Genomic DNA, 23,988 nt, shown 5'->3' with positions numbered 1-23,988 from the left:
AGTTGGAATATACAATTTCATGCGACGTTCGCAATTCCAACATTTTTAACGTCAACTTTACGAATCACTAAAAGCAGCTATATAAAAAGCATATATTTTTCCAAACATGTGGCAATTATATATCCTCTGCAACATTTTTATTGGATAAATTTCTCATTAATACTTGTTCAAAATTATTTTGCGTTGCATGTGTGCACAGCTCATTTTTATAATATATATTTCAACGATAAAATGGTTCTTTTTTAGAATAAATATTAGCTTGGCTCGTTAAAGTCACGATAAAATTTTGGAAAAAGATACCACTGTCCGTTCCTCCGGAACTTCTCGTCAACCTAAAAAATTAACAGAAACTTCGGCGAACGTGAATCAGGTTATTAACAGACCGCGGATCTTTATGCATTCATGGAAATATCTGAAAAATACGAGAACTCGCACTATTTTCACCACAAAGGATACCTTATCGAATGAAGGAAATTTTTCTCTGTTCTAAGTTCTCGTGGAATTAGGCATGCAAATTTCCATTTGCATAAAAATTCGCGAGTCCATTCGCGGGATTGAAAAATGTCAGCCGAGCTATCTATAGTATCAGGTTCTTAATGCTAGTTGATAATCGATAACGCTGTTCTAGCGGCGGCATTAACTCTCTATAATTTAAGGGGTGGTCGTTTTAAGAACGGACCACTTGTCAGAGTTTACACGGCGAACGTGCATTACTTCTAAATAGAGGGATAAATTGATCGGTACATCCCCGTGTCCGTATTTTTAGGCGGTTATTTCGTCACGGAAGTTAAATAAATACGATTTAAAAGCGGCACCGGGCGCACACGTAGCCGCGCGTCAAAGGAAAAAGTAGGTTAAAGGTTCGCAACTTGGCAAGTGAGGATTTCGCGGCGCCCGTGGAGATATTTCAGAAAGCTAAGATCCAAAATTTCTCCCCCCTGTTTTCTTCCGGCGCGATTCACGCGATTGTCCTCCTTATATATTTTCCAGCCTCGATCAATAGCGTGTTCTTCATCTCGAGCACATGACGTGCTCTTATTTTTCCTTACAGCACAGAGAACGTTCGAGTGTGATTAAAAATGTCGACCGGGATAAAATTAATCGTCCACCGATGCAATACCGATTTCTAAACGGCGTGTTCCGAGGATACGTGTTTATTGCTTGATTATCGTTTGTCTGCCGTTTGACACAGTCGATTTGAAGCAACGAGTCCCAGAAACATTCGAGATTTCGCGTTGAATAAATCAAGGTTTATGACTTACATTCAAGTCGAGTCAATTGCATCAATCGCGAAACAAAAAATTTGAACAAGTTTCAAAGCAGGTTATACGATAAAAATAATTGATTACTCCGATTAAGAATTAATACATTTAAAAAACTTCCGAACTAAGGTGCTGAAATGGAAATAATTTTCTATCCAAACGCTATCAAGAATTTATCTAGCTTCGATCTTGAATAGATTAATATTTAAAATTAACATTCTAATTCGGGAACTGTTGTATGCAAATTTTGATTGTTGCAAACATGGTGCTGACACTTTTAGGAAAGGTTGTCACGCGAAGACTGAGAAATCCAAAGGTCATCAAACCCAATAATTCAAGTTTATAAATTCCCGAGATTTGTAAATTCAATTTAGAAAGCCGACAGCCGCAGATACTGTCTAATTAAAAATCCAGCCTGGGACCTAAAACTGAGGTCGCCAGAGTTCAAGAACCCGCACTGAGAGACCTTTGAATATGTTAATATAAACTTGAGACCTTTGCATCTTCAGCCTTTGAGATCTAAGGTTCTGCCGGAGTTCCTTGACCTAATGCTTGAAGTGTGTATTTTGTTATAAAGAAACACTAGATTGTGGATTTTATATATTTATAACAAAAATGAATTAGTGATACAGTGCACTGCGAAGACTTGTTATACATAAAAATACGATGCAAGAAAAATAATTTTATTTCATTTCTAGTTTTTAGAATATAATTGAGAAAGTTTTAATTAGTAGAAAAATCTATATTCTGCTTTTTACTTTCTATCTGTGTTTATCGATTTACATGGTTTAATGGCATTAACCTGGCATATTTCACCTGCTTATAATCGATGTAAATATATATCTAGATCAATGTAATATCTGTAAAATATAATGTAATCTAAATTAATGGAATAATAAGAAAATAATAGATCAATGTAATAAGAAAAATAAATTTAAATTTAAAAAAATAAATTTAAATATCTGTAAAACAAATGGAGATTATTCCGAATCAAAAATACAGTGAATTCTCCCTAATTGTTTCTCAGCTTGTAATAAAACATAGACAATTCGAGAAGAGTAGACACAATTATTCGAGCCTCGCGGCTCATTTTTATGATCGTTGAAAATCAACAACTACGAAAGAAAATCGCGAGAATTGAATAACCGTATCTCCTCTCTCTAAATTGTCTACATTTTATTACAAGCTGAGGAACAACTGGAGAGAACGTACAGTACCTTCACACAAAAGACAGACCCACATTAGTGTCTACTAACGCGACTATTACTGTAATGTAAATTAAACGTGTACATTAACGACTGGACGTTAATTTGTCCCGGCTCTCGCCTCTGCAATTACGAACTCGCTTGAACCGAAGCACCCGTCTATTTCTTCGCAGTTTAAAATAATCGATGAAGAATACGCTTCTGAATTTATCAGAGGACCCGTCTCGCTCCGTAAGAAATCTCTTGTTTCGAGTAACAGCGCGAATTTCCAATAGAGCGTTTCGGTGCCGGCGAATGAACCTGTGTAGTACGTACAGGTGACGACGAAGCAATTAAAACGTCGTTCACGAAATTATTACGACGTTGGTAATTGCACACGCGGCAAAAAGAACGAGACGTCGTCGACGATACGAAGCGCCGCGGTGATCAATAGGAACGCGGGATTGGTGGAAAATATCAAGGAGATAAAGAAAAAAAAAAGATTCGAACGCTAGACATAATTCGCAATTAAGCTAATCGCGCTATCGTAAAACGCGCTATCCCATTCTGCTGGCTAAGCACCTATTTATATATCAGCCATGGATCGGATTACCTCTTAAGGGGGTTCGATAGTCGATCGCGAAACTCCGCGTACCCGAGCCTTGACGCAAACCCAGTAATGAACGTGTTCCGATAACGCGCGCGCGAGCTCCGACTTCGACGATTTCCCTCGACCCTTATCATTTTCATCCGGCGACGGGGCATTCGGGTATTACCCAGTTGGATAGAAATTTTTCGCGCGACACGGAATTGGACACGGGGATCTGCCTAGTGCTCGGAACTTCGAATGTTAACTTCTGAAATTGAAATCCTCGCCACCCTTTCTTCCACATTTTTCCATCGTGCTCCGCGGGACCCCTACGAGAACAAGTCTCGGCGAAGTTGCTCGACGGGGGTACAGCGGTATTACACAGATATCTGGTATCGGTGGTTCCCTCCGGTCTGGTCAAAGCTGTTTTGATTTGATTTTACGAATATACCGACGCTTTTTGCAGCTGACCCTTTCCAGTCTGTTCCGTTTTCATTCCGAAGACCGGAGCCGCCCAGTTCGACCCAATTTCCGTAAACAAAAATTAATTAAAGTGCGTTCGCTCGACGTGCCCGTAGAAAGTAGGGTAAAAGTGCCTAACGTGAGACCCAATTTTGGTTAAAATCATCATTTTTGAATAAAAGGACTTTCGCTGGAAGTAGATGCACGTTTAAAAACTGGAATATTTTTTTACAATCTAGTGGAACGTACAGAATTATTCAGAAAATTTTAATCTTTTTAAAATAGCCTCGGCTCGAGGAATTATAATGTATTTACAAATGAAGATACAAAATGGCTTTGCATACAATTTTACAATGAATTGTAGTAAATTAAATAATTTGAAAAATATCTGAATTATTGCGAAAGAAGATATTATGAGAGGCGTCTAAAATTACACTATCATTAAAAAGAATAAATTTATTATTAATGATGTCTAAAGCTATTATCGCAATAGAACGCACTGAATTTTCCGAAAATATTATTTAATAAAGAATATGTTTCTTATCTGGTTATAAATTCATTCGTTTAATTAAAAAACTTAATGAAACATGCTAATTTTCGCAGCAAGCAGCTAGACTTGCTACTTCTCGCGACTAAAAATAATCCGTGCTAATTCTTCGCTGCGAAAAAGCATAACGTCCTACTCGTCGTCGCGACGCACTGAAACGTGTTAGTCCGTAGTCGCAAGACTCCAAATGTCCTACTTTCTGTAGTCACAAAGCCTAATGTGCTGGTCTTCTCAAGAATAATGAAACGCGTTACTTCTCCCAACGCGCGTCGATTTAGCGACGTTAACGAAATCTTCAAATATTATTAGAAGCGTGTCTCCGCTACCACGAGAAGCCTAAATTATTTCCGAAACATGAGATTGTAAAAATTGATACTCGATGTTTGAGAGAACCAACAATGCTGTACACCCTTAAACTCTAAAAGCGACGGTCGCGCGCATTTCTATAGTAAAACGTCTCACCCTCGACAGAGGACGAGTTGACGAAAGGAAAAGAGAAAGGGTATACTTACAAAAGAAAGTCTTGCTCCCAGCATGGATTGGCCCCTTTCACAGTGACTGTCGTTGACTTGACGTTCTGCAGCTTCAGTGTTACGTAGGAGTTGAACTGCGCCGCTGGAAATCGTTCGTCGATCGCTTTCAGTCGTGCGAACGTCGTTTGCGATACCGACGATTGTTTCGCTTTTCACGAGCGGGGCGCAGCTGATCACCGACGGCTTAGCCGGCTTCGATTGATTGCAGGGAGAGGAGACGGACAAGCGCGGGCGGTGCGCGCCGCTCGTAAAAGAAATCTGTCCGACGCAAAATGGGAATGTCGACGTTGATGAATACGCGGGGTCAGAACCGTCGGATGGAGGACACGGCCGCGGCGCGTCGGATCGCCGGGGCATCGGTCGCGATCGAGAAAATTATTTACGATCGGATAAACCGGGATTTATTCCGTAACGCCGACAAAATTAAATGTAACTCCAGACGGGGGACGCGTCGCGCTCGTTTTTCAGCTCTTGCCGAGGTATTCGCGCCGGCCGCGTGGGACGACGGTCACCCCCTTTCAATGGGACACGGAAGCCGGGCTCACTTTGACATTTCAGCGAGCGCGTAAATTAAGGAACTATGCGACCTCGTGGGTGTCGACGAATCGAGAACGCTTTTTTACTTTGATTTCGTTACCGCGGCGATACTCGATCCTTCAGCTACCTACATGCGTGACGTTTTTCAATCTTTCGCCCGTGATGCAATGCTTTGTGATAAGATGTAAAGTGTAAGCCATCGTGTTCAAGCTGAACATTTGCTATTGATTTTTATTCCAATATTTCCCTGCACTTTTCTTCTGACTTGTAACGAAAGTGATTAGATATAACTTCAATGTATGGACCCTAAACGCGTTTTTTCTCAAAATTCATTTGTTTAACTTAAAATTTGTACACAATACTTCTTATAATACTAATAATAATATGTAGTATCACTTCATCATATAAAAAGGAAATACTATAAGCCAGAAAAATTATTTTAGATTTACGGTTAAAATAGCTCCGAGTATGCGACAAGCACCTCTGCGTAGCACGATATAACCGTAACAAGAATTTGTTGTTAAAGTTTCCAACGGAAAGGGTGAACGTACAAGGGGTAGCTTCCAGACAGAAACTATTACGCGCATTAGCATAAGAGATCCATTTCGTAAATTTACATGTTTTTTCTTTAAGATTATTTTAGAAGTGGAAACCAACTTTACGCGATACGCGCCATACTGTGAAGATCAATTTTCATAGTTTAATCACTGAATTAGGTCTAATTCCTGAGAACTCACATTTCATCTATTAGACCTTTAGAAATTACTCCGGTGGAAGCATTTGAAGTCGATTACAAGAGAAATTTCTAAATATCTATTTTTGTCAAGATTATTCGACGAAAAATATTTCACATAGCTCTACTGAGGTGCGAATGAGAAGATCCTTTTTAATACACCATACGCGTACATAAACTCGGTAATTAATACGTCCGAACAGTTTCGTCCGCGGCGCGGCGGCCAGACCGTTGCACTCGTGCAGCATTAATTAAAAAATATTTTAATTACCACGTCGCGCGTTGCCGTTTCGAGCTCGACGAAAAATAGAAACGACCCAGCGAAATCGTTCTGGAGCAACGGAACGTGTGTTTGCCGTAGACGCGGCGACTTGGCGTCGTAAAAAAGTCAGAGACGTCGGCGTTCGTATGACGCGGCGTCGTTTCGCGGACAATTAAATGTTATTTATGGAATGTTCGAGCGGCACCGGAGTGTTCTTCTGCACATAATTAGACGGAAGCGGACAATTACCCTGGAAATATTTTCCAATAATCCTCCGAAGCCCGGCCCGACCCGACTCGGTCTAACAAACTGTGTCGTCGTGGAACATTTATCAGCCGATGTCGTCGAATCGATAAGAGACGAGGCGGCACATAATAACGGCAACATTTCTCGGCGGGGCCCGAGATCGTTCCTCAATTTACGGGGGATACGAGCAGACTTTCGGTGCCGTCCCAGGAAGCGACTCAACCGAACTGTAAAGCTCCGTAAGCTTGTGCCCCAAGTTGTACACTGTACTCCAATGATTCTCGCCGCTAGGCCCATAAACCGCGCGAGCGGCGAGAATCTTTCGCCAACCGTGCAGAGAAAAGTGGCCGAATTTGTGGGTCAAAAAATGTAAATCGAACACTACTTTGTCGTATACTTGCTTTTTCGAGATATTACGTCGTCCCATAAATTCGCAATCAATTATTAAATAGATTTGCTAAATTGATTCCCATCTTTTTGGCAAAAGCAGTCTATGAAGCATAAGAAAAGCTATAAAATATCCGAGGTTCTTTAATCAAATATTTCTCGACGTTGCCAAATTCCCTTCTGCTAACAAGTACTATAATGAAAATAAAAGATTCATTCGATGGAACCACTAAAATATAGCGACAAAATTCGTCTGCCAAATTCGCGTATTTGTATTATATTTTCTCACGATTTGTTGCAACGTTTCATCTGATCTTATCACGGCTGTTTATTGTCTCAAATTTAACATCGCTATAACATAAAATTTGTTGAAGAACAGTTTAGACATAGTTTTGCTTTCCAGATATTTCGCACGCGACTTAATCAACTGAGAAATAATTAACAAATGCGAGAGACATTAGAGAGCGAGACGCACTGTACAGCGAACGAAACACGGGCTAATCAAAGTTGCAGGAATACAATTTTCTACGAAAGTATTAAACAGAATATTCCGGAAACAGAAATTAAGAAAATAAGATATTCTCGGAGCGAAAGTAGAAATAATTTAGTACACATGAAATATTCTTTTCTGGCGTATTTATATCAAGCTTCTGATAATGTAAAGTACTTAAAATAAAAATCTAAATTTAAATTAAAATACTTTAAATAAACTTCTTCCTTATTTCAAAAGAACGTTATTCCTGTCAGCCACTGTAGATAATACTATTTCTCAATGTTTAATATAAATATTTCAAAAGCTACTTTTCTCTTTATAGTGTTTAACATAGATTCACGTTAAAGGCAGTCGTTTGGCCTGCCCTTAGGCTACGTGTCCACGCGAGAGTAACCCTCAAGAGCAGTTATTACGCCTGATGTTCACTTTAGGGTTCAGTTCTCGGAATTTTACTCCAGAGGATTCAAACGACGGCCATTGGACAGTAAGGAGCCGGGGAATCGTATCCAAGTTTGTGTCCACTAGGTACTTTTACTCCCGGGAGCAATCGTCGGGGGCTAGAAGTCACGAGTCGACGCCTTAACATCAAGTCGAACTTTAATTAAAAAAGGATCGACGAGACACTTTGTTTTACTTTTTTCGAGACGAAATCGAAGGAAATGGTTATTTATTTAGCAGGCATTATGCGATCTAAATTTTCAGCGAAATATCTTCTATGGAAGCATTTTACGTCCATTGATCCAATTAAGATAAATATTTATTGAAAATACTATATTTCCTGTAATTTTTATTTATTAGAAATTGCATTGTTCTTTACTCTTTGATAGCAAAAATCTTTCGAACTTTTAATGTGTAATATATGGACCAAAGTAATTGTCTTCCGCATCTCTTTTAAAATTTCGTGGTTACAATTTTGTTTCTTCTTACCGAAAACAAATGAAAATAGAACGTTTTAGAAAAAGGGACTCGGTTAACAAGAAACTCGGCGAGAATCTCCGTCAGAAGGTGTACAGTTCGCGAGAACGTTCCCGATAGCTTACGAAAAAGACCGAAGGCGGTCCTACGATGCCCGAATGTGCCTCGCATAGCGTGCGTCACCTCCGGCATTTTGCTTTACGCTCGACAAGATTGTTCCGACAAATAGAGACCCCGCGACGCCGCGTCTCTTGAATTTCCTCGCGGAAAAACCGGCTCGATCGACCGAGAAGATGTCGGTCAGATTAATTAAATACTACGCAGCTTTTTCACGAAAGAAAGGAACAGCGAAACGAAGCGAAACGAAACGAGAAGCGCCGTCGAACTTCGAAGCCACGAATAAAAAAATCGATTTGCTTTACCGAAGAAACTTAATAATTTTCAACTTAAATCTTAAATTTAACGTTTAATTTTATCTGAAACGTTGAAGCATTTTTTGCAGTCATTGTACGTAGGAAAGGTTCTAATTGCTCCGCGAAGCGAGGCGATTTTCATAATCGATGAATATTTAATTGCTGATAATAGAATAGATGGGAGCGAGTTATTAATAATAATCACGAAGATTGCAGTTCAAGAGGAACATAAAGCAGCGGGACAGGGCGCGTCCCGTATAATTAAAACACTTGTAACAGCCTTAACCCAACTGAAATCTTGTTGCATTTCCGGACCCACCTTGTCGCGAATAAAGAACACTCCGAACCGACTCCCGTGATATATTGCCTGTCTTCACGGTGCTACGGACAATTACTCATGCGCCCGTAAACTGCGGTAATTCAGTTTCGCAGGAAGTAATATATTCTAAATTCATTAATTCGAATATATTTTTACGGTTCCGTTGTTCCGAACAGCCGAAACTCGGAGACGGGTTTATTAAGCGAATTATCTTTCGCGACATGGCTTAATTTGGAAAATAAATCACGATTAGTCAAGGACGTACTAATATGAAATATTATATATAATATTAACGTATATATATATAAAAGCTGTAAATATATTTTCTCAAGTACATTGACCATATATAATTAAAAACTAATGGCATTTAGAAATGTCGGATATTTACGTAAATATATAAAACTGTATATCTTTTTTCAAAAGCTGTTGATTTAATCAAAATATGCCTCGTTTGCTTCACTACATCCTTTTCAACAAGATATCAATACAGAAATGCCTGTCTTAAACAAATTCTGATCTTTAGAATTAATAAACTCTGATATGGAATATTTCAGAGTGTCTTCATTTATATACTATGTATTTAGCCCGCAAAAGCTCGGGCAGATTTCGAGCAGTTTTAGGACGGTGTTGCCATTATACATTATTGGGCTGAGGAATGTGACAGCGACCTGTCATAAATAATGTCGGGATTAAGAGAAATAGAACGAACCCTAGCTTGAAAAACGTAAACACTTGAGTTTTTCTACTCTGACGTCAGCTCTCCTAGGTTGCCAGTAGGTTCGCCCTCGGCRCGTGGCTGTTCCATTGCCCACCGCGCGAAGCATGTTGACCAGCTCTGCGCTTGCATTTTACCACATTTTCGTAACTTCCCCTCTACCTCTCGGACGTTAGAGACCCTTAGTGGACGGCTGGCGGATATATCCGCCCAAAACACTGCGCGCCCCAATACCCGTCGTCCACAGCGATGCTCGCCCGTCGAGCGCTATAAATCGAAATAAATCTTCTGGCTTATAGTATTCCTATCTTATGCGATAAACTGCATTTTATTAGGTTGGTGCATATGAATACTATATACTATTTAGCCTGTATGAATACTATATACTATTTAGCCCGTAAAAACTGTCCTGAATGTTTAAAATACTGAAAATCGGTTGGCGAAAGACCTATATTTTATAAAATTTTATTTTTTATAAAATATAAATTTCTCTACTGAAAAGTAAATTGTTCATTGTTGCTCTCGAAAGCGTGACAATCTGTCAAAAATATTTCGATCGCTCGCTATGCAGAAAAGACTCGAACACGAAGAATTAATGAAAATTTTCCAACAGCAGCATCAAGTTTCAAGAGTTTCGGTGGATGTTATTCAGCGTTTACTGATTCAAGTGGTCGCTGATTTATGGACGGGTACGCGGCGGAGCATCGGACGGGACCGTGGCGGTACACGCTATTTATGAAGAGCGGGGCAGTAATAAAACGAATCGGCGCTGCGCAAAAAGAGGGATCTGAATCTACGATTACGATCGGGAGTTCGCGTTTCTTTGAACGGAGACAACGGGGACGAGGGAAACGCTGACTGGGGAGAAACGTTGGAGGTCGCGCTGCGGTTTTTCGTGGCCGACGTTCACAGAGAATAATGATTCGCGAACACGTGGCGGCGTTCGCAGGGTGCACAAAAAGACAGGCAATACGAGCACAAAGTTGCTGGAAGTCTCGCGGCTTTTATCTGTCGGAGAGAGCAGCAGCGGAGAACAACGCGAAGGTAAACCGTCGGGACGTGACGGAAAATTACTGTGATCTGGAAAGTTTAAACGCTCGCATCTCATATAAAAGCGTCGCTCCTCTGTCTCTCCCCCCTCCCCCCCTCGGCGCGGCGCAAGTTATCACGTGTTAAATAATGCAACGCTAGAGGAACCGTGGCTGCGAGCAAATAGCAAACAGTTAATTTTAGTCCGGCGCGCCGTCGTCGACGTTGTCGACGTCCTCGTCGTCGTCGTCGTCGAAACAAAAAGGAAACCGGCCGGGAGAAAAGCCGGCGAGAGAACCCCGGAAAAAAACGCACAATATTTCCGGCGGATGTAAGCTGCTCGAGGGTGATAACGGGCTCGCACGAAAGTGAGAAATCGTCGAATGCAAATCGGCGGAGTTTGAGCTTGCTATAATACATTCGGTCGCGTTTAGAGCGACGAGGTGGGGGAAACGGCGCAACGGTACCGGCCAGTCGCGTGTGACACGCGTGAAGCGCGGCGTTTTTAAGATGCATATCAACCGTGCCGACGGCGGCGAGAACGTTTAAAGTTTTTCCGGGAAAATAAGCGCAGCAAAAAGCACAGTAATGTCTTCGCGCTAGTTTGAATAATCTCCGGGAGCTTCCACCTGGTCGCTGAGAAACTTCTACGATGCCCGGCGGAATCTACAATGAAAACTACCCGCTTTATACACGCTTTTTCTAGACCATCGCGAACCGAATTTTTAAGTCGCCGCGATGAAATTAGAAATTATGGAGCCGTATGAATGCGTATGAATGCGTAATTATGAAATGAAGCGTCTGGGATCCGCCATTTTGACGGGCATGGTTGTGCCAGTGTTAAGGAAGGAGGAATCTTTGAATTCCTCGGAAAAATATTATAGAACTCAAAGTGACAAACAAATTGTTGGACAAAATCATTGTTGGATTATTTTGATTAAATGGGTACAAATTTAATATAATCTAGTGACAAGACACGACGTATGAATAATCGAATAATGAATAAGAAGTATGTAGCGATAGAAATAATTTTGTGTACGCGAGATTTACGTTAATAGCCTAATTTCGTATTTAGTAAATCGATATTAAATATTATTATCAACAGATCCATGTCGTACGTACTTTAAATAAACACACAGCTATATTTTAAATAAACACATAGACGTATTTTAATTAAATATATAAATGTATCTTAACTACGATCCTTAATTCTTCCGTTCCGTTGTCGTAAATCGAAAATTTAAGATTCTCTGGCTTCACTGTCTCTCCGTATGGTAACTCGTGCCACGAGACTGTGAAAATATGGTTCCGGTAAGAGGCGGAGCTCGCGTGTTCGTAAGACAAAGCCGGACAGATACTCCCGTAAAACTGTAGACGGTTCTCGCGCAGTATTTCGCCGGTATTCGTCACGTCACCCTGTCGCGGGGATCCTCCGCCGCAGCCGCGGAAAAATAATTTCGGCTTGAGCAGAACATCACGATATTCCGGCTGAGGAGTCACACAACCTTTCGCTTGGAACCGTTCCAACCGGAGTGTAACAAATTTTGCGCGGGCCCCCCCCCCCCCCCCTAGAATTGGAGCGTGAGTAAAGGGCGACGTTTTCGCGAGAGTCTATCGGGTTCGATACCAATTTTCGGAACGGTCGGACAACGATCGGAACAGATCGCCGCCGGTTCCTCGCTGCGCCACGCTCGTGGAAGCTGTCCGTGGGACCAGCCGAGGAACTCATTCGTAGTTCCTTCCTCTGGTGACCTACGGCCAACTAAATTTCTTCTGTCCTCCGCGCGGCCAGCTGGATACGAACCTTCCTCGCAGACGAAGCGCGCCTTCTTCACTGCAACAGAAAACCAAGACACGTGGAAATCAGTGTTCCGCTATTTACAGCGGGGCCCGCTTTACAGCCGCGGCCGCCGCGTTAATGAATGTAGTTTATAGTTGTAAAGCCGCTCATTGAGCGCCCGGCCGATTAATCTATACCGTTTGCCGGAAGAAATAAGTAGGGCGAAACCGCCGTCGAAGTTGCCCGAGACGGATAAAGTTCACGAGCTGCCTTTCAAACTGTTCGCACCGAAAGGGTAATTGTTACGTTAATACATATTTCGCGAATCGAATCGGGACGGAGATAATGTACAATTAAGGAGACGTTCGAACGGAAACCTTTCAATAAATCGATCTTCTTACATTTTCTTGAAGAGTATATAAGCTCGTAACTACCTCTACAGACTTTTACGTACAATAATTGTAATTATACATGTATTTAATTGAAGTAAAAAGAACATTGAAACCTCTATCGTTTTCGTCGAAGTATTATATAATGTCCTAATGCATTGTGAAACAGTATTTGATAAAATCACAAAATCATTTATCCTTTTACTAAAAAGAGAAGTTTCAAAGTATCTTTGTTTTTAATAAAAGCTCGGATAATTCTTCGAATAATTGCACTAGCAATTTTGATAAAATATTTTTTATCAGGATAGTTGTTCCGCCCTCGTATTACACAAAAAGAATGAATAGCGTTAGTACTTTATTTCTTCGACGAAGCAATGCCCGTATCTCTCGGTTTCGAAACTACGTCGTCGAAACGGTCGCTGCGTCACTGTATTGGCGTAGTTATATTCTCGCCAATAGTATGGTGCTCAGTGGAAGAAGCAAAATGGTCAATATCGATCTTTCTAACGTCCGATATAAATTTGAAGCGCGATGGCACGCGCTCGCATTTGACTCTTTCGACCCCCGAGAAATTCTTCCGTCGTGCGTCTTCCCGATAAATGGATTGTCCGAGCCCATCGCCGAGAGACCCGTAGACCGTAGACAATATTAACAGTTCGCGGGGCCACTTAATCTCACTAAATAAACTCGAATTAACTGCGTCCGTATCGGGGCACGTACATAAATGAAATTAAACCACGCCGGCTCTCGATTAAAAGCACACGCAGCCCCGACAGGACTTTCGAAATAATTAAAACAAAAGTGGGTTATGCCACTTATTTGCTTTAACGTAAACTGGCTGATGGGTAATTTCATTGGGGCCGTGAATGAGCTCGTGGGTGGAACATCAGAGATGACAAATTGTGCGGATGAAGGAGTAATTATGTTTATGTAAACTTCTCTCTGTTGTTCCGTGATTTAAATTGGCTCGCGAGCGGATCTATTTTACTCTCTAATGCGTCCTATGATTAAAACAATTAGGCGCGTCATTGGATGCTTCCTCTGACAATGGGGAACCATAATATTAATGCAATATATCGTGAAAAGACGTGTTTTTCTTTTCTTGGAAAAATTGAATGATTAAGACAGAAATAATTATTTAATTAGTTATCGCGTGCGAAAAATCCATATTCAGAGATTATGTTGTTTATTTTATGTTCTATGTGTTCGCAATTGTTAAAAACGAAACAGTGCTTTATTATGTCAAGAACTCAAGCATTATACGTACAGGAAACTTAGGTATTGCTTACATTTCACGGTAATGAAATATGCATCGCGGGTATCAATTAAATTGCAGCTCAAAGACTAGGAAATCAGCAGCAATTACGACGGTGTCCTAGAATCTTGAGGACAATTAAGGATACGATGCAAATATAATTGTAGATCGCTGCATGTCGATGCTGTTTGTAGAACGTTGTAACAGTAAAATTAGAATAAATGTGCACCTATTATATGCTTTCATAGTTTACGTAAAAACACAGTATAACTAATCATAGAACACAGTGGAGCGATTTAGTAATTGTTACAATACATTCCATTTAATTCGGAATTCTATTAAATATTTTTAATATTTGCATTACAAAGTCTAGTGATAACTTTCCACAAGTTTTTATGCGCTGAGCGTGTCTTGAAAATTAAAATAAATTTCACGTTCAGCGAAGAAAATTAGACGTCCCATTTCTGCTGAAGCAATCTTCAGAATTTCCTCGACATTTCAGCTAATTACGAAGACTAAAAAAAGTACTTTCTCCAAACTTAATGGAACGTCTTGCATTTCTCTACAAAACGCATTATTCAAATTTCTGATACCAGTTCAAATCAAATAAATTAAACGCGAGTTTTTATTTTCGCTCGAATCAATTTTTAACAAAAATTTTGTAGACAACTTATTAAATAAATGAAATGATACAAAAATGTTACAAATCGTTCTGCTAACATTCAACAAGATTATCCTTTTTATTAAAACCTGTCCCAAAATTTAAATATAAGTCACCGTAGATAATTCAGCGGACGTCCCGAGATCTTCGTTACGAAGGAGGAACTGAAGCACGTGCCGGTCCGCATAGAATATAACGATCGTACAGCGGCGATCTCAAAGAAGATGGGAGGGAAGATTGAATTTACAGAAGCCCGGTGTAGAGAAGCGAGGCTATCGGCTGGCGGGCTTCAAAAATGCCAGCCACTTTTAAATGCATCCTGGGACCGAAGACATTATACGCGGAAATTGAAGCCAGCGCCGGTGAATTCGATTTCGACGTTCCGCGATTTTCTATTGAACAACTGCTATCTGAATAAATCAATTCGCCGCAATTCACATGTGACACTCCACTGACAATGAGCTCGCCTTGAAACGGCTTCCATATATGCAATTGCTGAACGCGTAGACAGGTAGTTTTACACACACGCGAGCAGGCGACCACTCGAAAGACGCGCCCACTACCTACACTCTTACACACACGTACGCACGTATAATGTGACGTATATGAACACCTACACACGTATGCACACCTGACATATATACGCTCCTAAAACACATATTCATACCTAACCACATATACATACCTAAAACACATGTTCACAATTAACCACATATACACACCTAAACACATACACACACCTAAGCACACACACGCCTGGCCATCGATGAAACTATTTGAACATGAGCGGGGAATTCAATTTCTTCCGGAGGAAAGCATCGGTATCGACATATAAAAAACACTTGACCGACTGCTCCCGTATCGACGGCAAAGGGAGTGTCCCCGCTAACGAACCAATCAATTCGCTTGGAAATTGTAATTATTATATCGCGCCTCTAAGCTCGAGCGTACTTAATTGACTGCGTCTTAACGAATGCCACACGGGTATTGCCGGCTCCAAGCGTAGAATAGGAAACAATGAGTGCAGGTGTTGCACGAATACTCCCGGTTTACCGAACACTATTTGGGTCTCGAGGATTTGGATGAAGCAATTAAACCTTCGTTTGATAGCGTGATTCATCGCGGGATCCCGTTATGCAACATATAATTCGGTTTCGCTGCTGCGCTTACGCTAAACGTGACTAGTGTATGTTTTCGGATTGAGCTAACTGAGATTTCGCAGGGTCTTTGTTATAATCGAACAAACGCAGGTGAAATATCGATGCGGGAATGATAACACTGTAATTTTCCATTTACTTAAATAATCGAGAACAAAGTTTAACCCTTTGCACTCGAGCGACGACTTTAAAATTGTTGTAACACCTTATAAAATTATTTTTATAAACATCACCGAAGCTTAGATTGAAAAATTTGTTGAAAGTGTAATTGTTATATATGAGTCAGGAGACTCAATTTCATATGCATAGAATAAATTTTGTTATATAAAATATAAACACTAAAAGCCAGAAAAATTATTTTAGATTTGCAGTTGAAATGTTTTCGAGTGCAAAGGGTTAATAATTTATAAGAGCGCAATGTATGCACTCGATAATTGCAAGATAAGATAAGAAAAATCGAAAATCGGTTTTACGATGCTGATTATTTCATATTAGCGAGTTAATTACGAATTAAGGGTTAACGATCGGTTACGTTGCAGGGAATGCTTCGCTATTAAAAAACAGAATACGCAATGTGCAGCTGATGGTGTAATAAGATGGACTGAGCGATGCTCTTCTTTAATGAAATCCTCGGCTCTTCCAGTATTTCAAAGTGATGTATAATAGTAACCGCGGACGATATTGCGTAAAATGTTACACGGTTATCGACTGTTGAGATTTAATTTACCTCGCGGTAAAAAAGAATGGTACTCTGAAAATATTCGGTGAAGAAAAAAGAACGCTACTCTAATATAAATCTCGCGCATTCAATACCCCTCGAACAAGCATTTTGACTTTCATATTCCCGGCTCGAGTAACCTCATATTTCGCACGTTCCTGCAGAGTTATGGTAAATTCTTGGATGCTTCTCTCTCTCTCTCTCTCTCTCTCTCTCTTCCTCTCATTCACACACTCTCTCTTTCTCCCTACCTGTTGAAAACAAAGTTTCAGTGACGAGGAAAGCAGAGTACGAAAGGTCAAGAGTAAACCCAGCCAACATTGAAGAATATCCGAATCGGCATGTTAAAGGGTTTTAACTTTGTCACATGCATTTGCATAACTTCGTGGCCAACTTCAAGCCGACCTGCTGAAAGGCCAGTGATCTCCAAAACGGAATATCGAACCTAAGAATATTCAACGAAAGACAGTATCGCTTATTGTCTTCCATGTTAACAGCAACCGCTTCCTCTGAATTTTAGATAATTATTACAATATTTATAGGGATTGGACAATTACTATCAAGCGCATTAAACTTTGTGTCAATAATATCGAATATATAGACTCTGAACTGAATAATATTAGATCCATCAAACTTCGAATGAGAATAAAACAGCAACATTAAGTTACGTAAAATTACTAAATGAAGTCAACAAATTCAATTCACATCGTTCTATTAAAATATGCTACTTTACGCTTCCTTATTTGATTTTTAATTTTTTGACACTGCAGTTTGCAATAAAAAGTCTGAAATAAATTTTTAATATACATCTTAAGATCCAAAATACAGCACATTTCTTTTCAAATTTTTAAAAGCATCGAAGTGGCTCTATTTTCAAATTGTCTATTTATATCTAGAAGTTGAGGGACAATTGGAGAGAATTTACTATAGATCTTTTCTTTATAAGGTCTATCAGTCATGAAAAGAAATTACAATCGAGCAACAACAAAATCAAACGAACGAATGGTATCAAATCAATCGAGCCTTGATTATACGATACTAAATTTGTCATATTTTGAATTAAATATGTCTGAATACTGAGCGAATACCATCGAATCAGTGGTCTCCGAAGCGTTTACTATCAGATTGAATAAACCTCGATTAAACAACACCGGGCCCGCGAACATTCTAAAGAGTAAATCACGGAGATTTCAGCGGGCGGAATCCTATCCAGCAGATCGTTTTGGATAACCGGTTTCATGGTTCTTGAATCTAGAGTCGGTGAAGTCTGACCCGAATATCGTGTACTCTACAATCCCTCCCGCGATTAATAACAATCTACATAACTGCTGGCAATCTACAGAACTGCTAGCAATCTACATAACTACCCCCGCGGAGCGTGGTATATACCCCGGCACAGGCGAACAAGCAAGCAAGCAAGCGGCCGCCGATACGTAAAGCTATGGATTCACCGGATGCCGTCAATATTTCCTTCTTAATACAGTTTTAATGAAAAGGTCACGGAACGACCTGTATATCCGTTCGAGAAACCAATACGGCTCATGAATATCAGAAGTTCCCGGCTCTGCAGCGTCTACGCGTGCTCCGTCGGCGATTAAACGGCGTTTTAACGAACCAGGAGAGCTTCGCGAAGCAATGACCTGTACTAATAAATGTCAGGCAACGCTCTTGAATCTACGGGGACGTGTAACTGGCCTAAGGTTAACTGCGGCATACAAGAATGGCTTCACCAAACGTTCCCGTAGCGCACGTGTAGCGAACGTTCATTCGCACGGGCGAGCGTGTAATCCGCGGCGTTCTCAGGGTGTACGCTCTGTCGTCTAGAAGAAGGAGAGGAAGCTGGCCTAATATGGAACGCCATTTTACTTCTCCGGATGTCGCTCTTACAAAATCGAACTCTTTATATATATATATACACATTCAACCGTATAAAAGCGGGTTGATATTAATTATTTCACCGAGTTGTAAGTAATATTAATACTCGTCTGAATTAAATAAACTCGTTAAATTCCATCGACTCGTCCCTGTCACAAATAGACACGTAAAAGCCGCAGTCTATTTATAAGTATCCGTGCACAGGTGAAATCAGATAATCGATACCATATGTTTTCTGGGCATGAATTTTTCGTCTCGGGGAAAACCGATGTGATACATTCGCCCGTTTCACGAATACGCGGGTGTTCGTCGATCAATTAAAATTAAAACAGATTGAGATGCCGTCTTATTTACCGCAATTGGCCTTCAGTTTATATTTATTTAACTTCTAATTAAGCCGTACGCGAACCGCGAAAAAACAAAACCGAACACGAATACGCCGAAACGGTTTTTTCAGTATTATAACAGTGATAGAATCCGGTTAAATTACTCGCGTCACGAACGGAGTTTATTAGACTATCAAATTTTTCACGCTAACCCGATATCTCGGGCGACCTGCACGTAACACACTTTCCTGATACACTCGTACCGGGAAACAACACGAAACCGCGTTACAATTACTCGAAATCGTAATATCATACCGGGGCGAAGTGTTCCGAACAAGTTCCAGTCGAGCCGGGCCGGTCCCCGCGTATAATAAAGCGGTCTGGTGCTTTTTGAATACTCTGTGACACGTTTCATGGGGCGTGCATACGTAAAATATAGCTCGGCTAATGCTCGTAAACGTTGAACAGAAAAATTAGTACGCGTCGTATTTCCATAATTGCCGTTTCTCTTCTCTCTTTTTCTTTCTTTTTAATTCGCCCGGGACATTCCGCGCGGTATTTCATCAATAATTCAATAGGTGAACGATAATTCGTGCAGCAACAATGGTGTAATAACGATACGATCTTTCCGTAAAATATAATATAACAATCCAAATAAAGAATATAAAAATTCAAGAATATAAAATCCAAATAAAGAATATAAAATCCAAATAAAGAATGTAAAATGCAAATAAAGAATATAAGATCCAAATAAAGAATATAAAATTCAAATAAAGAATATGAAATCCAAATATTCTCGTGTATGTCAGTTCCTGTTAAATTATTATATACTTATGCATACGCGATATATATTTAGTAAGTGAGAGAATGTCAATCATTCTTTATGTGATACTCAATTTTTATCAATTTCAAGTTGACATATCTCAGAAATGACGCGAAATATCGGCAAAAATAATCGTTTGCAAAGTGGCACATACGTCGATGCCGTTCGACGAAATATGCATGTATTCGACACTCGCAACAAGCGGCGGCCCGGACACCACCAACAGGTGCATATCACTTAATTACCTTTTCTTTTTCGAATTAATTACTCCGGGCCACTTAAAATTACCTTCGCCGCGCGCATGATGCCATTTGATATCTGTACAAGCTGGCGTCCGGCCAGATACGATTAAAAGCCAATATGCAACGGGGAAACCGCGAAAAAAAAAGAATCCCGCTGCTACTAAATCGGCTCGAAAATTATTAGGCGGGCATATAGCGCGATATCGGGCCGCCGCAAAATTACGTGCCGGTTCTGGGCTATCTCGTGATCGTACTGCACGTGCGTGCGTTGCGTTCGTTGCGGGCGAGCCTCCGCGGGCTTAAATGCGATGATTATTCAACGGAGAACTTGGACGGTTTATTTATTTAACTGGATCGTTTGTAAGGCCGCCTGTATGATCGAACGAGGTGAAACACTTTTCGATAATGTAAGCAGAACTTTTGTGAGAATAAAATGGGGAAGTATGTAGGGTTGAATGTAGTGAAAATTATAACAGAAAGGGGTGATTCTATGTGAAGAATTAAGAAAAAGAATTGGTATAATATTTTTTTATACGAGGCTCCGTTTCGGAGAAAATTGACTTTGAAAGTTGTTTATCTTTGTAACGGATTTAGTTGTTACTTATTCTTCTACCGCAGGTGTCTCCGTCTAAAGTAGTGTTAAAAAATATTGACAGTGATTGAAATATTCCATTGACTACATAATTCACACAATTAATGTTTGTAAACACTATCTTAGATGAAAGCAACTACGATAGAAAAATAGACAACTAAATCCAAGGGTGAACAAACTTTAAACCTAATTTTTTCAAAAACAAAGTTTCCTATTCTTTCATATAGAATAGAAACCTAAACTATTTTGCATATTCCTTGTTTATATTTTCTATATTCTACATATATCTTGCATATTTCGCATATTCACGTATATGTTACATATTCTGCATATTCGCATATATCTTGCATATTCTGCATATTTACATGCAAGTTGCATATTCCGCATATATACATATATCTTTTCATTCTGTATATTCGCATACATCTTGCGCATTCTGCATATTTATGTATGCCTTATAATCCCGTAATTTTACATACATCTTGCGCATGCAGAATATACAAGATATGTGTAACATGTGTAAAAAAAATGCAATATATGCAACAATTATGATAATATATAAAATGAACAGTGTATTTTTAGGACTCTTGAAACATAGTATATCTTTTTGTAAACATCCTAGTTATTTAATTAATTTGTGAAAACTATTCATATTGTAAGCATAGAATGATTTTGTTCAATATTATCAGAATTTATCAAAGTTAATATATATCATTTTATACATTAGTTAAAATAAATTATATCTTTCAATTATTCTATTACAATTACTTCGCAACAAATGTAATCTTAATATTAAAATAATTGTCATGGCCACCGTACACAGATATTAAGAATAAATTCGTACATTTAAACAGCAAATATTCCATGCTAATTGTATGCAACGACTGAAATAAAAATGAGTGTCTCCTTTAAATAGTTCTAACAGGTTGGAAATAATGCAATAATGTTCTCGCTCGACAAGAAATATTTCCCCGTTCCACCAACGCAAAACGATACAAAGAAACGTAATTCCTAAAGAGAAGGGCGCCAAAGTGGAAGAAACGCGTTTTTAGCCCCCCGCCGCCGTCCAAAAAAAAAAACGCATTAACCATTTGACGATCAACAACCGCGCCGAACTAATGACATTCCACCGTAAGAAAGGAACGAACAAACTCGAAAGAAAGGGGGAGCATAAAGCGGCGTCCGCCGGCGTGCCGACAACAAAGGATAAAAAATATCCAGCTAACAATCCGGTACGAGCTGAAGATCCCCATCTGCGTGCAAACTTATCAGCGCGTGGAATGGCCCGGTGGTGGTGGTGGTGGTGGTGGGGAGGGTGGGATGGAACCGTGTGCTCGGGAGTCTCTTTGTAAAACTCTTCCACGTTCCGAGCACCGGGAGGAAATAAAAACGTCTCGGTCGCATCAAAGACGCTCGCCGTCTACGACTGTCTTCATCGTGACACGAGCAGCCGAAGCGAAACGTCGCGGGCTGAAAGAGCAGGGTGGCGGAGGAGCAAGGGGTTGTTCGGCGACGTTAGAGGAGGAGGAGGAGGGGGAGGAGAAGTCGAACGATGGTCGAGAACCGACAAATTCCATGGAAAACGCGCGCGAGCCACGGGGGCGGCGGGGATTGTATCTCGGGGTACGAAGTTACGCGTGGTGTCTTTTACCCACGAACAACTCGAGACAATGGCCGTCTACGTATGAATACCGGTCGAGAAGTCCTTGTCTCCGCGTCCTCGTCGTCATTGTGTCGCAGCCGCGCGTTTCACGTTGCATCTATAGCCAACGGGCCGGGCACGTTCGTGCTTCGAGGGGGATGGAGTGGGGGGGACCCGGCTGTGTGCGTGCGCGGCGCTCGCATACGTTAATGGGATACTTTCCACCCTGCGCACTTTCCCTCTCTCGCTCTCGCCGTAGTTTTTTTCCGCCCTGCTGTCTCAATGGCGTGGAAACGCGGACCGAACCGTGCCCGCGCTCGCGGAAAAGCCTGCCCGCGTTATTTATAACCCAGGCTGTATTAGAGACAATATTTACGTGACACGTAAATCCGATACCGTATCGCGCCTTATCAAGCCATCCTGGATCCTATGATGGCCGACTGTTTATGTGCGACCGAGCTACGTCGAAGCGAAACCCGCGCGCCGCCGTCGCGCTCTCCGCTGTAAAATGCTAAAGCGTCGCCTCTCGTCGAGGATCTGTGCGCCCCTCGCGAGAACCGGTCGGGGATCAGGATTTTTCCCAGCGACGGGGTCGGCTCGATCCTCTTTCGGTGTCAGTCAGTTTACTTCGGAAGAGGATTTCGGGATTCATGGCGGTCGGCTCCGGCCGGGGATCTGTTTACGAGCTTTGCATTAGGACGGACCAAATGTAATTGCTGGAAATGTAATTGCAGGAATTGAATGATTCGAGATTGGTAAATGAGTATTGAAGATTTTTATGAATCAAATACAATGTCGAATGTGAACTTTTATAACAAAATTAAAGAGCTATTATAAAAGTTGACAGATTAAGCAAGTTAAAAGTTTGTTAAGTAATCTATATTTATGAAAGGTTACAGGGTGGTATAGTTAAATTCATCCCCTCTTTGGAGCGTGTATTTTCAAACTAAACTTATAGTTCGACTAAACTTTGTGATATCAATGATATATTATACATAATATTTAATGATATGTATTTATCTTTTTCCTTCTAAGTAAAAATAAAATATCCTCCCCTCACTAATGTTTAATCTATAATTTACATATAAAGTCATAATTAATTATAATTTCTCTTTCGCTAAAATTATTGAAGAATAAGCTGGCAGCTAAAAGCTTTTGTTATACTCAAGGTAACCATGTAGAAACTAGTTCGCGTAAACAATTACAGTGATGATTTAATTTCCATTCGGACACGTCATTATTGCGAATGAAATATGTTTGCCGTATCTTATCGAACTTATCGCATAATTACGTATATATAAGCGCTCTTTAAATCTTTCATCGCGGCGCAGAATATGAAACGGGTGACGCGCTGAAAATTGATCCGCCAAGAAAAAAAAAATAGAACAACGGACACGCACGAAAACTATTTGCTTATGTTTACGGCTCTGACAAATACTGTATACGCTACGCCCTCGCTGCAAGTTCGCATTATTTCCAGCATTTTAACCTGTCAACGTAAATCAGTAGAAACGTCCGCTTTCTCATTCTTTCTTCACAGGGATATTCTGTTTGCCAGCGACAAAAGCGACTTTGCACGAGTAATAAATATGCATCAGCTGACAGTGTACCCATAATTATCGCGCGTTGATATTTACTCTGCTGAACCATAATGTAAATTCTGCATGATTAGCGATGTGTTTGCACTCGCGTATTATGTGTCTAGTCATTGAACTTGATGTGTTGATTTGCTAAGTCACACTGTCATAAGTCATTATTATAGATTTATTATGCATTACTACACTATCACAGTCAGCGACAAACATCGATAAATTTTCTTTACTTCAAATGTAAATATTTACGAACGATTCTCATATAGGACAATACTTTGACTCCTGTAATTAGCATTTAAATAATGTTGAA

At 40.3% G+C, this 23,988-nt stretch overlaps 1 protein-coding gene across 8 annotated transcripts in view; it reads right to left on the bottom strand.

The window, feature by feature from the left end:
* Unc-13 (protein unc13 homolog) overlaps positions 1-23,988 on the bottom strand; it is a 544,965-nt gene that overhangs the window by 470,191 nt on the left and 50,786 nt on the right. For all 8 annotated transcript variants that reach the window (XM_078193392.1, XM_078193412.1, XM_078193401.1 and 5 more), the window contains 2 exons: positions 12,431-12,460; positions 4,557-4,659 (listed from right to left, as the gene is read on the bottom strand). In XM_078193392.1, the coding sequence (XP_078049518.1) occupies positions 4,557-4,659; positions 12,431-12,460 (133 nt within the window). The remainder of the gene's footprint in view (positions 1-4,556; positions 4,660-12,430; positions 12,461-23,988) is intronic.

The sequence above is a fragment of the Augochlora pura genome, chromosome 2, assembly GCF_028453695.1.
Source record: "Augochlora pura isolate Apur16 chromosome 2, APUR_v2.2.1, whole genome shotgun sequence".
NCBI classification, from domain to species: Eukaryota; Metazoa; Arthropoda; class Insecta; order Hymenoptera; family Halictidae; genus Augochlora; species Augochlora pura.
Note: the sequence above shows the minus strand (reverse complement) of the source record. Positions and strands in the feature narration are given on the sequence as shown.